At 40.5% G+C, this 15,781-nt stretch overlaps 1 protein-coding gene across 3 annotated transcripts in view; it reads left to right on the top strand.

The window, feature by feature from the left end:
- The window catches only part of wdr27 (WD repeat domain 27), a 575,337-nt gene that overhangs the window by 68,079 nt on the left and 491,477 nt on the right, over window positions 1-15,781 (top strand). For all 3 annotated transcript variants that reach the window (XM_063056491.1, XM_063056490.1, XM_063056492.1), the window contains exon 17: window positions 12,762-12,851. In XM_063056491.1, the coding sequence (XP_062912561.1) occupies window positions 12,762-12,851 (90 nt within the window). The remainder of the gene's footprint in view (window positions 1-12,761; window positions 12,852-15,781) is intronic.

Genomic DNA, 15,781 nt, shown 5'->3' with positions numbered 1-15,781 from the left:
ACACCAGCTGTCCATCAAATAACGCCGCCCTCCATCACCATGGCCACCCACAAACTGCTCGTTGCTGTTTCTCTGTAAGAACTCACAAGCAGGCAGCATCCTTGTATAAGTGTAAATACACTTTAGAGTTTGTATAAACACTATTTCAAGGCAGGCTTCGTCCCTCTCTCTCTCTGTAACAGATCAAACAGTGCCCAAAAGTCATTCTCATTCTCCCAACGTTTTAAAGTGACAGTCCACAGAAAATATGAACCCTAGGGGTACATAACAGACCCCTAGGGGTACATAACAGACTCCTCTGCTTTGTGATTTTTATAAATGACCTGGGCGAGGAAGTAGAAGTCGTAAACACAAAATACTCTGCAGATGCTGGGGTCAAAGCAATATTCTCAACATGCTGGAGGAGCTCAGCAGGTCAGGCAGCGTCCGTGGAAATGATCAGTCAATGTTCTGGGCCGGAGCCCTTCATCAGGACTGAAAAGGGAAGGGTCTGTTGTGGCTAATAACCACTTCGTCGAGCACCTCTGCTCCATCCGCCACAAGAGACTGGATCTCCCAGTTGCCACCCACTTCAACTCTGCTTCCCATTCCCATTCGGATATGTTCAAACATGGCCTCCTCTACTGCCATGATGAGGCTAAACTCAGGTTAGAGGAGCAACACCTCCTATACCGTCTAGGTAGTCTCCAGCCCCTTGGTATGAACATAGAATTCTCCAACTTCCGGTAATTCCCTCCCCCTCCCTTCCCCTATCCCTATGTCACTCTGCCCTCTCCCCCAGCTGCCTATCACCTCCCTCATGGTTCCGCCTCCTTCTACCACCCGTTGTGTTTTCCCCTATTCCTTCTTCACCTTTCCTGCCTATCACCTCCCTGCCTCCCCTCCTCCACCCCTTTATCTTTCCCCTTACTGGTTTTTCACCTGGAACCTACCAGCCTTCTCCTTCCCACCCTCCCCCCACCTTCTTTATAGGGCCTCTGCCCCTTCCCTCTTCAGTCCTGATGAAGGGTTCCGGCCCGAAACGTCGACTCATCGTTTCCACGGATGCTGCCTGACCTGCTGAGTTCCTCCAGCCTGTTGTGAGTGTTGCTGAGGAAGTAGAAGGGTGGGTTCGTAAGTTTGCTGATGACACAAAAGTTGGGGTGTTCTAGATAGCCTTGGAGGGTTGTCAGAGGTTACAGCGTGACATCGATAAGGTGCAGAGCTGGGATGAGAAGTGGCCGATGGAGTTCAACTCAGATAAGTGTAAAGTGGTTCATTTCGGTAGGTCAAATTTGAAGACAGAATATGGTAAGACTCTTGGCAGTGTGGAGGATCAGCGAGATCTTGAGGTCCATGTCTTAGGGCACTCAAAGCTACTGCGCAGGTTGACAGTGTTGTTAAGAAGGTGTATGGTGTGTTGGCCTTAATCAACCATGGGATTGAGTCCAAGAGCTGTGAATAATGTTACAGCTATACAAGACCTTAGTTCAGCGGTCCCCAACCATCAGGACACGGACCAGTACCAGGCCGCAAAGCATGTGCTACCGGGCCACGAGGAAGCTATATGATTTGGCGATATGAGTCAGCTGCACCGTCCCTCATTCCCTGTCACGCCCACTGTTGAGCTTGAATGCACGCGAGGTCATTACCCGCGCATCATCCATGTCAGCGCGGGAAGGAGATCAACTCCTCGAACTTGCAAATGATGGCGGGCTGGAAAGTATGTTTTACATAACATCTCTGCCGCCATTCTGGATCAAAGTCAAGGCTAAAAATCCTGAGATAGCCATGATAGCACTGAAAACGTTGCTTCCATTTCCAACATATCTCTGCAATGAATGCAACGAAAACTAAACTGCGGAACAGACTGGACATAAGGAACCCATTCGACTTTTGCTGTCTCCTATCACCCTTCGATAGGACAGCGTTGCTGCAGGAAAACAAGCCCAGGGCTCCCACTGATTCAGCGATATTGGTGTGTTGCAATGATTTTATATGTTCATACGGGAAAAACGTGCTGCGTGTTTAATATCCAAACGTTACTTAAAATGTTATGATGCTATTGACTTATATAACCATATAACAATTACAGCACGGAAATAGGCCATCTCTCCCCTTCTAGTCTGTGCCGAACGCTACTCTCACCTAGTCCCACCGACCTGCACTCAGCCCATAACCCTCCATTTCTTTCCTGTGCATATACCTATCCAGTTTTTCTTTGAATGATAATATCGAACCTGCCTCTACCACTTCTACTGGAAGTTCGTTCAACACTTACTTCAAGCTCCCCTGTCCTCCCCTGATAATCGACTTATCACTACATTCATGCGAGGAAAATATGCGGTGTGTTTAATATTAAATTCGTTAGATAAACCCTTTTAGAAAGGAAATTGAGTGTGTTAGCCACTTATCACCTATATTTCTGTCGTGATTAACACCCCCCAAACAGAATTGCCAAAAACAATTTGTAGAAAAAAATCGTACATGCATGCCAAATCACGCATGCGTATTGGTGCCCGCGCAAGGCTTCATGGTCATTGTAGTCTTTCTGGGGTAAACCCGGCGTATGTGACTGCTACTCTTGTCCATTGGCAACCCTATCACCACCCACCCCCCCCCGGCCCCAGTCGGCCGGTCTGCAAGAATATTGTCAATATAAAACTGGTCCGCAGTGCGAAAAAGGTTCTGCCTTAGTTAGACCCCACTTGGAGTACTGTGCTCATTTCTGGTCACCTTATTACAGGAAGGATGTAGATACTATAGAGAGAGTGCAGAGGAACTTTACAAGGATGTTGCCTGGATTGGAGAGCATGCCTTATGAAAATAGGCTGAGTGAACTTGGCCTTTTCTCCTTGGAGTGACAGAGGATGAGAGGTGACCTGATAGTAGTGTATAAGATGATGAGAGACATTGATCATTTGGATAGCCAGAGGCTTTTTTCCAGGGCTGAAATGGGTAACATGAGGGAGCATAGTTTTAAGGTGCTTGGAAGTAGATACAAGGAGGATGTCAGAGGTAAGTTTTTCACAGAGAGCAGTGGGTGCGTGGAATGCACTGCCAGCAAAGGTGGTAGCGGCAGATACAGTAGGGTCTTTTCAGAGACTCTTAGACCTAAGCTCCATGTACCTACATGGAGCTCGGAAAAATAGAGGGCTATGCGGGAGGGAAATTCTAGGCAGCTTCTAGAGTAGGTTACATGGTCAGCACAACATTGTGGGCCAAAGGGCCTGGCTATGATGAGTGTCTGGAGTTGAGTGGTCTTGGCAAAACCCAACTGTGCATCAATGAGAGGGTTATATGTGAAAGTACCATTGATGACAGTTTCCATCTCTTTCTTGGTGATTGGGTGATAAAAAGACTGCTTGAATCATCTTGATTTCCGCATTGTTGAATAGATGCCTGTGTTGTGGCTATATTGGAACAACTTGAATGGAGGCACAACTTGTCTGGAGTCACTAGAATTGTCTTGTTTTCAGGAGTGTTTCTGGATATTACAAGGAATGAATGGAATTGGCTGGATACTGGCTTCTGTGATGGGTGGATCTCAGAAGGAAACCAAGGATAATCTCAGGATCAAAATCAGGTTTATTATCACTGACATATGTTGTGAAATTTTCTGTTGTGCAGCAACATAAAAAGATTACTATATGTTACAATAAGAAATATAAAAAAAAAAGTAGCAGAGAAAGTGAGGAGATGTTCTTGAGTTCATGGTCCATTCGGAAATCTGATGGTGAATGGGAAGAAGATGCTCCTAAAATATTGTGTGTGTGTCCTCGGGTTTCTGTACCTTCTCCGTGATGGTGGCAATGAGAGGAGGGCATGTTCTGGATGGTGTAGATCATTAATGATGGATGCCACCTTCTTGAGGCATCACTTTCGAAGATTTCCTCAGTGCTGTGGAGACTGTGTCCTGATGGAGCTGGGTAAGTTTATAGCCATCTGGAACTTTTTTCGAGGCTGTGCATTAGCTCCTCTATTCTAGACAGTGATACAACCTGTCAGAATGCTCTTCACAGTACATCTGTAGAAATTTGCTAGAGTCTTTGGTGATGTACCAAATCTTAAAAAACGTTTTGGCACTTACAGCTGAACATGGCTGTGGTTGCTTTGTTCTTGAACTTGCTTTTCTCATGTGTTGGGCCCCACTATTGATGATTAAATATTTTTGGAGCCCACTTCTTCTTGTTCAGTGTTTAATTGTCCATGACAATTCATGACCAGATGTGGTAGGTCTGCTGAACTGATTTGCACTTAGGTCTGCATATAGCTTGCTGTTTTGGATTTTTAGCATGTACATCCTCCTGTTGTTGTTTCACTCATTGTTCTTCAGAAGCTGCATTTTAAGATTTGCCAGTTCTGTAATTAGAAGCATCCATTTCAAACACCAGAGAAAACTGCCTCAGAGAGGGAGTTGTGTTTCAAAGCAAGTAGCATAAAAAACATTTTGTGCAATGTTTTGATTTCCCTTGCTGATTTAGTTGGCTCATGCCTTGCTGACAAGCAATTTATTTAGCTAATTATAAATCTCAGTGCTACTGGAAATCTCAGTGACTCCAGTCAAAGAGAAGAATCTTCCAAGGTCCTTGCCCTGATATTTATACAGTGGTGCTTGCTAGACTTTAGATATGTGGACACGGAAGCCAGCAGATCTGCTCCATAAACCAATAACTAGCACTAATTGACATGAATTGCACATAATAGTGCTTAATTAGATGAGGTCATTGAAGTGGCAAGGAAAGAGGAAAACATCGATGAAAAAGATCTTTAGATTTCACGAGACCTGCCTGTTTGCAAATATTAGTAGCTGAAGATTATTAAGTCAATGAAAACTAATATTTAATGTGGAACAGTATTTTTCTGCTCTGCATTTTGTATTTTTGAAAGATTTTAGAATTTGTCTCCAAAATTATTTTAATAATTAAATGTGAATTCTCATTCTGATTCATGGATTTTTTGTTTCTCACTTGAGACATCATTGCACTCAGCTTTCGATCTGGTTAATTACTTGTTATGCCATTGAGGCTATTGGAGTTCCTTAATAAGATTTGCTACAAGAATTAGCTTTCCAGTGAAAAAACAGCTGATTTTTGATGCAAAATAACATATTTATACTTGGGCACTTGGAGCAATTTGTTTTTGTTTTGGATTTCCAGTATCTGTAGGTTTTTGCTGCAATTAAAATCAAATGATCTATGCAAGAATAAAGAAATTTGTTTGGATGCTGTACTCAGTGAAATGGAAAGCACAGAAATAGAATTTATCTATTGAAATCTGTCATTAAGAACAAGGCTACTGTAACATGATTAAAGTAATTACAAAGCAGCACATACAAAATGCTGGAGGAACTCAGCAGGTTTGTCAGCATCTATGGAAATGAATGAACAGTCGATGGTTCAGGCCAAGATCCTTCAACAGGATGACTGTTTATTCATTTCCACAGATGCTGCCTGACCTGCTGAGTTCCTCCAGCATTTTGTGTGAGTTGCTCCGGATTTCTAGTATCTGCAGAATCTCTTTGTGCTTATAAGGTAATTACAAGTTCAAATTTTAATTGTCATTCAACCGTGCCCATTTACACAGCTAACTGTAACATTGTTCCTCTGGGGCCAAGGTGCAAAACACAGTACATAGCTACGACACCATTTATTGGACCCAGAGAGGCTGCTGCTACAAAGCACACTGCCACCTTACTCCATCTAGGCCTTTTAGTGCAGCCATTTATAATTTACTAATTCCTTGCATCTGAAATATACAGGAAACCTCTGTGGAAAATTAAGCTAAGCTGTATACCATATTTATACTGTTAACTGAGCAAGGTGTGAGGGAGAACAGATTGATTCTGCCAGCCAGAATAAATTCAATGTGTTTTGTATGACATTTCCAAAACAATGGGTTACCTTGCATTTGTTCAGTTCAAATCAAATCAAATCAAGTTCAAGTTTAATTATCATTCAACCATACATGAATGCAGCCGAATGAAACAGCGTACCTCTGATGATGTCACTTTCCACATGGAAAATATTCCTACTCACATTTTTCTTCAAAATGGATATTGTGGAGCTGTCAGCCTTTGCAGCAAGAGAAATAAACAGAGCTAGTATACGGAGAAATTGCGCCAAAATTATTCCTTTGCTGTCCTGCTTGAAGTGAAGCAAATGGAAGTAAATTTTTATATTCCTGCCCCCCCGGGCTTTCCTGACTGTTTTGTGATGCCCAGTGACACTAGTTTGACATGGATATAATGCTTAACAACAATCCAAAAACACTCATTTGACTACTGAGAAAACACTTCTGGAACATTGAATACCAAGGTAACTAAATTCAGTGTGTCTTCATGGTCTTTTGCTGCTGTATCTCATATACTTCAAGATTTGACATGTGTTTTCAGAGATGTTCTTCTGCTCACCATTGTTATAATGTGTAATTATTTGAGTTACTGTTGCCTTCCTGTCACTGTTCCTTTTCTTTCTTTTCCGATTTTTTTTTATTGATTTCTATATAGAAGAATACAGAATTCAAGAGAATACATATTATAAAACAAAAAAAATAATAATACCAGATACAGAATATTGAATCACATTAACGAACTCCTTAGTCTATATTCATATAGATTAGATTAATTCGTATATAGAATATAAATAATTTTATTAAAAAAAAACATCTACACCCACTACCAAAGTCGAAGTTGTTTGGGGGAGAAAAAAGAAAAAAAACTTATATCAGATAATAAAATATACTATTAACCAACTTCTGTACTTTAACAAGAAGTCAAAGATTATGAAAATAATTTAAAAACAGCTCCCACAAATTTTGAAAATCTTGGTTAGATTCAGAAATTGAACAACGAATCTTTTCTAAATTTAGGCATGCCTAAACATCTGGTGACCACTGAACATGATTAGGTGGAACAGCATTCTTCCATTTAAACAAAAGCACCCTTCTAGCCACAAGAGAGATAAAAGCCAGAATGTACAGATCAGATGTCTTCGAAATGATACCTTTCCTTTCAACAATACCAAATAGGGCAGTCAAAGGATTAGGCTTAAAATTTAGTTTAAAGTACAGAAAAAGTTTGGAATACTTCCTTCCAATATTTTCTAAGACTTGGGCACGTCCAAAACGTATGAATAAATGAAGCTTCTCCATTGTTACACCTATCACAGTAGGGAGATATATCCCTATAAAAATGAGATAACGTATCCTTAGTCATATAAACCCTCTGAACCACTTTAAATTGTAGAAGGGAATGACGAGCACATAACGATGAAGTATTAACCAATTTAAAAATCTCATTCCAAGTTTCTTCAGAAATTGAGGTCTTTAAATCTTGTTCCCAAAGATTTTTAATTTTGTGTAAAGAATCATTTCTCATTCCCGACAACATATCGTAATCATAGCCTCATATCACAGCCAGCCTCCCCTCATCGCTGGATCCTCTACAGTTTGCTTATCCTCCAAATCGCTCTACGGAGGACGCAATATCCACCACACTGCACACAGTTCTCTCTCACTGGGACAACAAAGACACTTATGCCAGAATCCTGTACATTGATTTCAGTTCAGCGTTCAACACCATCATCCCGCAGAGACTAGTGGAGAAACTGTCGCAGCTTGGCCTCAGCACTGCCATGTGTCGCTGGATTCTGGATTTCTTGACAGAGAGACCACAGTCAGTCCATGTTGATAGGAACATCTCTGACTCCATCACACTGAGCACTGGATCCCCACAAGGCTGTGTGCTTAGCCCATTGCTGTTCACACTGCTAATACATGACTGTGCAGCCAGATTCAAGGAGAACCTGATCATTAAATTTGCTGATGATACCACAGTGGTGGGGCTCATCAGCAAAAATGATGAAACAATGAGGAGGTCAAACACCTAGAGAGCTGGTGCAGTGATAACAACTTGATGCTTAATGTCACCAAAACCAAGGAGATGATCGTCGATTTCAGACGGTCTCAGCCTGAGCACACACCCCTCAACATCAGTGGCTCCACAGTGGAGAGAGTGGAAAACATCAAGTTCCTTGGGGTGCAGATCTCGGACAATCTCACCTGGTCCAGGAACACCACTGGGATTGTGAAATGGGCCCAGCAGAAACTGCACTTTCTGAGGAAGCTTAAACAAGCATCACTCCCCACTAACATCTTAACTACATTTTACAGAGGTGTGGTTGAGAGTGTGCTGACCTTTAGCATCACAACCTGGTACTCCAGCTGCAGTGCTGTCAAGACAAAAAAGCCTTGCAGAAGGTGGTTAGGGGAGCAGAGAAGGTTATTGGGGTCTCCCTACCTTCTGTCCAAGACCTCTTTTGGAGTGGATGCCTCCAGAAGACCGGTACATCATTAAAGACCCCTCACACCATCTCCATGAACTGTTTGTTCTTCTGCCATCAGGCAAACGTTACAGGAACATCAAAACTAAAACCACAAGGCTACTAAACAGCTTCCTCCCACAGGCAGTCAGACTGCTAAATAGCTGCTCTACCTGACTCTGCTTTGGACACTTTTAACTTGCACTGGACACTTATAACTTGATTTTAACTGACATGTGGCTGTTGTGTTTTACTATTTATTGTTATGTTTATTATTTAGTGTTGTGTTTGTTATGTTATGATTGCACTGCTCCTGGGAAACGCTGTCTTCTACTGCTCTGCAGAGCTGATGTATGGTTAGAAAGACTAAAGTTTTTTGAATCTTTGAATCTTTAAATATTGGATATTGAACCATTATAGAATGATTTCGTATTAGGAATTTCATCTAATGCATTCTTATCAGGACTATTAGGAAATGTATATAATTGAGATCACAGAAAATCTCTAATTTGTAATACTGAAAAAAAAAAGGGTTTTGGTAAACTATATTTAGTTGACAATTGTTCAAACGAAGAAAGACTTCCTCCCACAAGCAGATCCCGGAAACATGTAATGCGCAATCTTTCCCATTTTTTAAAAACTACATCGGTCATTGAAGGCTTTAAAAATAATTTTTAAAAATGGGACTAGAAAGGGAGAATCTCAGTAAACCAAAGTGTTTTTGAAATTGTATCCAACTCCTCAAAGTATGTTTGACTACCACCTTTTCAGTTATCTTACTTAAGGATAAAGGAAGTGAAGATTCCAAAAGGGAGATAACAGAAAATTTATTAACCGAGTTAGCTTCTAAAGAAACCCACCTGGGACAGTCCTCGTGATTAATATAGTATCACCAAAACGTGAGATTCCATATATTAGCTGCCCAGTAATAAAACCTAAAATTTGGTAAAGCTGAAACTCCATGCTTTTTATCTTTCTGGAGATGGACTTTATTCAATCGAGGACGTTTAATTTTCCATATGTAGGATGATAAAATAGAGTCCAGAGAGTCAAAAAAGGATTTAGGAATAAAAACAGGTAATGCCTGAAAGAGGTATATAAATTTAGGTAAAACATTCATTTTAATAGAATTAATTCGACCAATCAATGATAACGAAAGGGGCGACCAATTTGATATTGTTCTTTTTATATAATTTAATAAAGTAAGAAAATTTTCTTTAAATATTTATAATTCTTAGTACTTGTTACACCCAAATAAGTGAATTGGTTTCTTACAATTTTAAAAGGAAGGTTAATATCAGTTAATGGAAAGGAAAAAGTTCACTCTTGTGTAGGTTCTGTTTTTATCCAGAAAACTGACTAAAACAAGAAAGTAAAGAAAGCAAAGAAGGTAATGAAGTTTCAATATTCGAAATGTAAAGCAATAAATCATCTGCATAAGGTGAAACTTTGTGGATAGTACCCTTCCATAAAATACCAGTGATATCATTAGATTCTTGAAAAGCAATAGCTAAAGGTTCTAAAGCCAGGTCAAAAAGCAAAGGACTCAAAGGGCAACCTTGTCTGGTTCCACGTTGAAGTTCAAATGGTTTAGAATTCTGAGAATTAGTAAGAACCCGAGCAAAAGGGGATAAATACAGCAATTTAATTGGACCCAAAATTAAATTTTTCTAAGATTTTAAATAAATAATGGCATTCAACCCGATCAAAAGCCTTCTCAGCATCTAAGGATATCACACACTCAGATGTCTCCTTAGAAGGAGAATAAATAACATTTAATAATCGACGAATATTAAAATGAGAATATCGATTTTTAATAAAACCAGTCTGATCATCAGAAATGATAGATGGTAAGATATTTTCCATCCTACAGGCCAGAACTTTAGATAAAATTTTAGCATCAACATTAAGTAAGGAAATTGGTCTATATGAAGAACATTCAGTTGGGTTCTTATTTTTTTTAAGGATAAATCAAATAGAAGCTTCGTAAAAAGATTGCAGCAATCTACCTGACTTAAAAGTATCTGAAAAAACTGAACATAAAGGGGGTATGAGCCAAGAAGAAAAAGCCTTATAAAATTCTCCAGAAAATCCTTCAGGACCTGGAGCTTTCCCTGAATGCAGTGAACATACAGCCTCGGCTATTTTTTTCATGAGAAAAACATTAATCTAACTGTCTTCAGTCATCAACAGAAAGCATAGGGATATTTATTTGGTCTAAAAAATTATCCATTGCAGTATTATCTTTAAGAAGATCAGAACTATAAAGTTTGGACTAATATTCTCTAAAAGTGTCATTTATTTCTAAATGATCAGTTGTCCTAATACTGTTAGCTTTATAAATTTCTTTAATCTGTTGTTTAGCACTAGAAGTTTTCATTTGGTTAGCCAATAATTTACTTGTTTTATCTCCATGAATATAAAATTGACTTTTATCCTTAAGAGTTGAGTTTCAATAGGGTATGTTAATAAAAAATCATATTTAGTTTTAATTTCAACCTGTCTTTTATATAAAACAGGATTTGAAGTCAAAGCATATTCTTCATCTAATTGTTTCAGCTGATTGGCTAAATTAATTCTCTCTTTATTAGCTTTTTTCTTAACGCTTGCAGTATAAGAAATGTTTTGTCCTCTAATAAATGCTTTAAAGGCATCCCATATGACAAGGCTAGAAGTCTCCTCCACTGTATTCTCTTCAAAAAAAAAAGTGATTTGCCTCTCCAAGAACTTGAAGAAATCCTTGTCAGAAAAGAATAAACAGTCTTTTAGCCCAAAACATCAACTGTTACTCTTTTTCATAGATTTTGCCTAGCCTGCTGAGTTCCTCCAGCATTTTGTGTGTATTACTTTGATTCCCAGCATCTGCATATTTTCTCTTGGCTGCAGACTGTAAAATTAGTTCATAGTGTGAGTGAAGTTATCCATGCTGGTTCAGGAGCTTGATGGTTGTAGGCTAATAGCTGTTCCTGAACCTGGTGGTGTTGGACCTAAGATCTCTATACTTCCTGCTAGATGATTACCTTTTTTTAATATGTTAATAATATTTATCCTGATGTATATATTGCCTCTAAAGAGCAGTCAGTTTACTACTGACATAGAGCTGTGCAGCACGGAAGTCGTTTGGTTGACTATGCCCACATTGACTGGGATGCAATGTTCAAGTCAAGAATCTTCATGCAACTAATTTTGTCTCATTGCTTCAGATTTATCACATGCACACGGAAACACTATGAAATGTGTTATTTGCTTTAACATCCAACACACCTAAAGATGAGCCTAGGGCTACACATTTTGGCACTACCATAGCACACCCACCGTGCTCGGCAGAGTACACAAGCACCAAAACAACAGTAGAACAGTACCTTTCCCTCCCACCCACCATCCCACACACATGTACAATCCTCCAATCCCAGGCCTCCAGGATTCCAGTGCCCAGGCTTCAACCATTTGGGCCTTGACTTTTGGACTGCCGATCAACGTTTGGGCTCCGATCTTCGGTATCAATGTGTGGACATTCAAAGTACGTATATTGAGATTTGTCTTCTTATAGGCAGCCACAAGATAAAGAAAGACAAAGAAACCTACACACTAAAGACTGTCAAATACCCAATGTCTGGAGAAAGAAAAGGAACAAATTGTGCAAACAATAAAAAGTAAACAACAGAGAGCATTAACTTGAGTCACAAAAAGTGAGTCCACAGCCACGGAGCCAGTTCAGTGCTGAGGTGAGTGCCAATGGTTGCAGGCCATAGCCACGGAGCCAGTTTGGTGCTGAAGTGAATGAAGCCACTCCAGGAGCCTGATGGCTGCAGGCCAGAGCCATGGAGCCAGTTCAGCACTGAGACAAATGCCGATGGTTGCAGGCCACAGCTGCAGAGTCAATTCAGTGCTAAAGTGAACTGAGCACTGGTTAACCCGTCACCTTCTGCATTTTCCTTTCTAGCCTCCCATAATGTCCAAGAATGCCCTTGGTCAGACCTTGGGGCTTTATCCACCTTCATGCCTTTAATGCTATAAAAGCTGCAGGAAAATATGAATCTCCTCCAAAACATCTCTACTTGTTTCCCTGATCTTTTGAACACCTGTGATTTTCTCATTATAAACAAGGAGGGGAAATATTCATTAAAAATTTCACTCATCTCCTGCAGCTTGAATAGTAGGAAGCCCTGCTGATCTATAAGGGGGGCCTATCCTTTCCCTGGTTACTCTATTAATGTAGCTGTAGAATGTGATTTTCCTTAACATTACATACCAGATCCTCCTGACTTCCCTCTTTAAGGTACTTTTAATCTTTTAATAGTCATCTTTTAATTATATACTTTTTAAAATTCTCATTCACATTTTATACTTGTGAATGAAAATAAAAATGTATATAATAATGCCATGATTGTAATGGACACTTGTGAGAAACTTATATCAGGTATTGAAATTTATTTTGTTTCCAATTTCCCTCATTTTCAGGGGATGGAAAGCTACTGGCTGTTGGATTGGCTGACAAATCCATGCTAGTTTATAATGCTTCACTAAGTGGATCCCCAGCTGTTTTTACAGGTAACAACTGTGACTAGATTAAGATTTTTAAAAAATATAAAGAGGCATTAAATTGACTTGTCTATTATTCTGCCAATGAAATGTGAGTAAACATTTTGAAGCTTCATAAAGCTTGCCAAAATATACCCACACTCTAGTTGACATCTGTTTTACACACAGTCGCACTTTTGCATGTGATGATTGGATTTTCCTTCTCCAACACATGAACACCAATATGAAATGCAACACTTCATAATCATGTAACATCAGTTTGACCCACTTAAACTGGACGGGACCAAGACTTGATGGGTCCCAGGCAATATAGTGTGTAGTTATTTAGATGATTTCAATATGCAAGAGGGGACTGGAAAAATCAGGTTGGTGTTGGATCGCAAGAGAGGAAATTTGTTGAATGCCTACGAGGTGGCTTTTTAGAGCAACTTGTGCTCGAGTCTACTTGGGGAAAGGCTAGCATAATAGTCCAGATTTTATTAGGCAGCATAGGGTGAAGGAACTCTTCGGAGACAGTGGTCATAACATGATTGAATTCATACTGCAATTTGAGAGGGAGAAGCATGTCAGATGTATCCGTTTCACAATGGAATGAAGGAAATTACAGAGGCATGAGAGAGGAGCTTGCCCAGGTGGATTGGAGGAGGATACTGGTGGGGATGATGGCAGATCAGCGGTGGCTGAAGTTTCTGTGAATAGTTCACAAGGTGCAGGATAGATATGTCCCACAGAAGTTCTCAAATGGTAGGGCTAGGCAACCGTGGCTGACAAGAGACTGCATAAATGTCAGGGAAAGGGCATTTAATGTTGCAAAAGTGAGTGGGACATTGGATGATTGGGAAGTTTTAAAAACCAACAAAAGGCAACTGAAAAAAGCCATAAGAAGGGAAGAGATGAAAGATGAGGGTAGGCTAGCCAATAATATAAAGCAAGATACCAAAAGTTTTTTCGGTTATATAAGGAGTAAAATTGAGGTGAGAATTGATATTGGACCACTGGAAAATGATGCTGGTGAGGTAGTAATGGGGAACAAAGAAATAGCCAATGAATTTGAAAAGTACTTTGCATCAATCTTCACTGTGGAAGATATTAGCTGTGTGTCAGAGGTCTGTGAGTGTCAAGGAGCAGATGGACTACATACCAGAGTTCTGAAAGAGATTACTGAAGAGCTAACTGATGCATTGGTCATGATTTTTCAAGTATCATTTGATTCTGGCATGGTTCCAGAGGACAGGAGTATTGCAAATGTCACTCCACTCTTTAAGAAGTGAGGTAGACAAAAGAAAGGAAACTATCGGCCAGTTAGCCTAACCTCAGTCGTTGGTAAAGTGTTGGAGTTTATTATTAAACACAGAACATAGAACATAGAATAGTACAGCACAGTACAGGCCCTTCGGCCCACAATGTTGTGCCGACCCTCAAACCCTGCCTCCCATATAACCCCCCACCTTAAATTCCTCTGTATACCTGTCTATTAGTTGCTTAAATTTCACTCGTGTATCTGCTTCCACCACTGAATCAGGCAGTGCATTCCACGCACCAATCAGCCTCTGAGTAAAAAATCTTCCTCTTGAGTCCCCCTATCTTGAATCCTCACTATTCCCCTTGAACTTCCCACCCCTTACCTTAAAGCCATGTCCTCTGGTACTGAGCAGTGGTGCCCTGGAGAAGAGACGCTGGCTATCCACTCTATCCATTCCTCTTAATATCTTGTATACCTCTATCATGTCTCCTGTCATCCTCCTTCTCTCCAAAGAGTAAAGCCCTAACTCCCTTAATCTCTGATCATAATGCATACTCTCTAAACCAGGCAGCATCCTGGTGAATCTCCTCTGTATCCTTTCCAATGCTTCCACATCCTTCCTATAGTGAGGTGACCAGAACTGGACACAGTACTCCAAGTGTGTCCTAACCGGAGTTTTATAGAGCTGCATCATTACATCGCGACTCTTAAACTCTATCCCTCGACTATGAAAGCTAAGCTTTCTTAACTACCCTATCCACCTGAAGGCAACTTTCAGGGATCTGTGAACATGTACCCCCAGATCCCTCTGCTCCTCCACACTACCAAGTATCCTGTCATTTACTTTGTACTCTGCCTTGGAGCTTGTCCTTCCAAAGTGTACCACCTCACACTTCTCCGGGTTGAACTCCATCTGCCACTTCTCAGCCCACTTCTGCATCCTATCAATGTCTCTCTGCAATCTTCGACAATCCTCTACGCTTTCTACACCACCAACCTTTGTGTCGTCTGCAAACTTGCCAACCCACCCTTCTACTCCTACATCCAGGTCGTTAATAAAAATCACGAAAAGTAGAGGTCCCAGAACAGATCCTTGTGGGACACCACTAGTCACAATCCTCCAGTCTAAATGTACTCCCTCCACCACGACCCTCTGCCTTCTGCAGGCAAGCCAATTCTGAATCCACCTGGCCAAACTTCCCTGGATGAGGTTTTGGGGTACATGGAGACTAATGACAAAACAAGTCAAAGTTAGCAAGATTTCTGTAAAAGGAAATCTTGCCTGACAAATCTGTTAGAGTTCTTGAAGGATGTAACAAGCTGGCTGGGCAAAGGAGAGGCAATGGATGCCATTTACTTGGATTTTCAGAAGGCATTTAATAAGATGGCACACATGAGGCTGCTTAACAAGATAAAATCCTATGGCATTACAGGAAAGTTACTGGCACAGGTAGAGGAATAGCTGACAGGCTGGTGACAGTGAATTGGAATAAGAGAGGCCTTTTCTGTTTGGCTGCCAGGTCCTCAGGGATCAGTATTGGGACTGCTACTTTTCACTTTGTCTGTCAGTGATTTAGATAATAGAACTGATGGCTTTGTGGCAAAGTTTGCGAATGATACGAAGATAGGTGGAGGGGTAGATAGTGCTGAGGAAGCAATAGCAGAACCACTTAGATAAATTGGAAGAATAGGCAAA

This window comes from Mobula hypostoma, chromosome 8 (assembly GCF_963921235.1).
Source record: "Mobula hypostoma chromosome 8, sMobHyp1.1, whole genome shotgun sequence".
In the NCBI taxonomy this organism is placed as follows: Eukaryota; Metazoa; Chordata; class Chondrichthyes; order Myliobatiformes; family Myliobatidae; genus Mobula; species Mobula hypostoma.
Note: the sequence above shows the minus strand (reverse complement) of the source record. Positions and strands in the feature narration are given on the sequence as shown.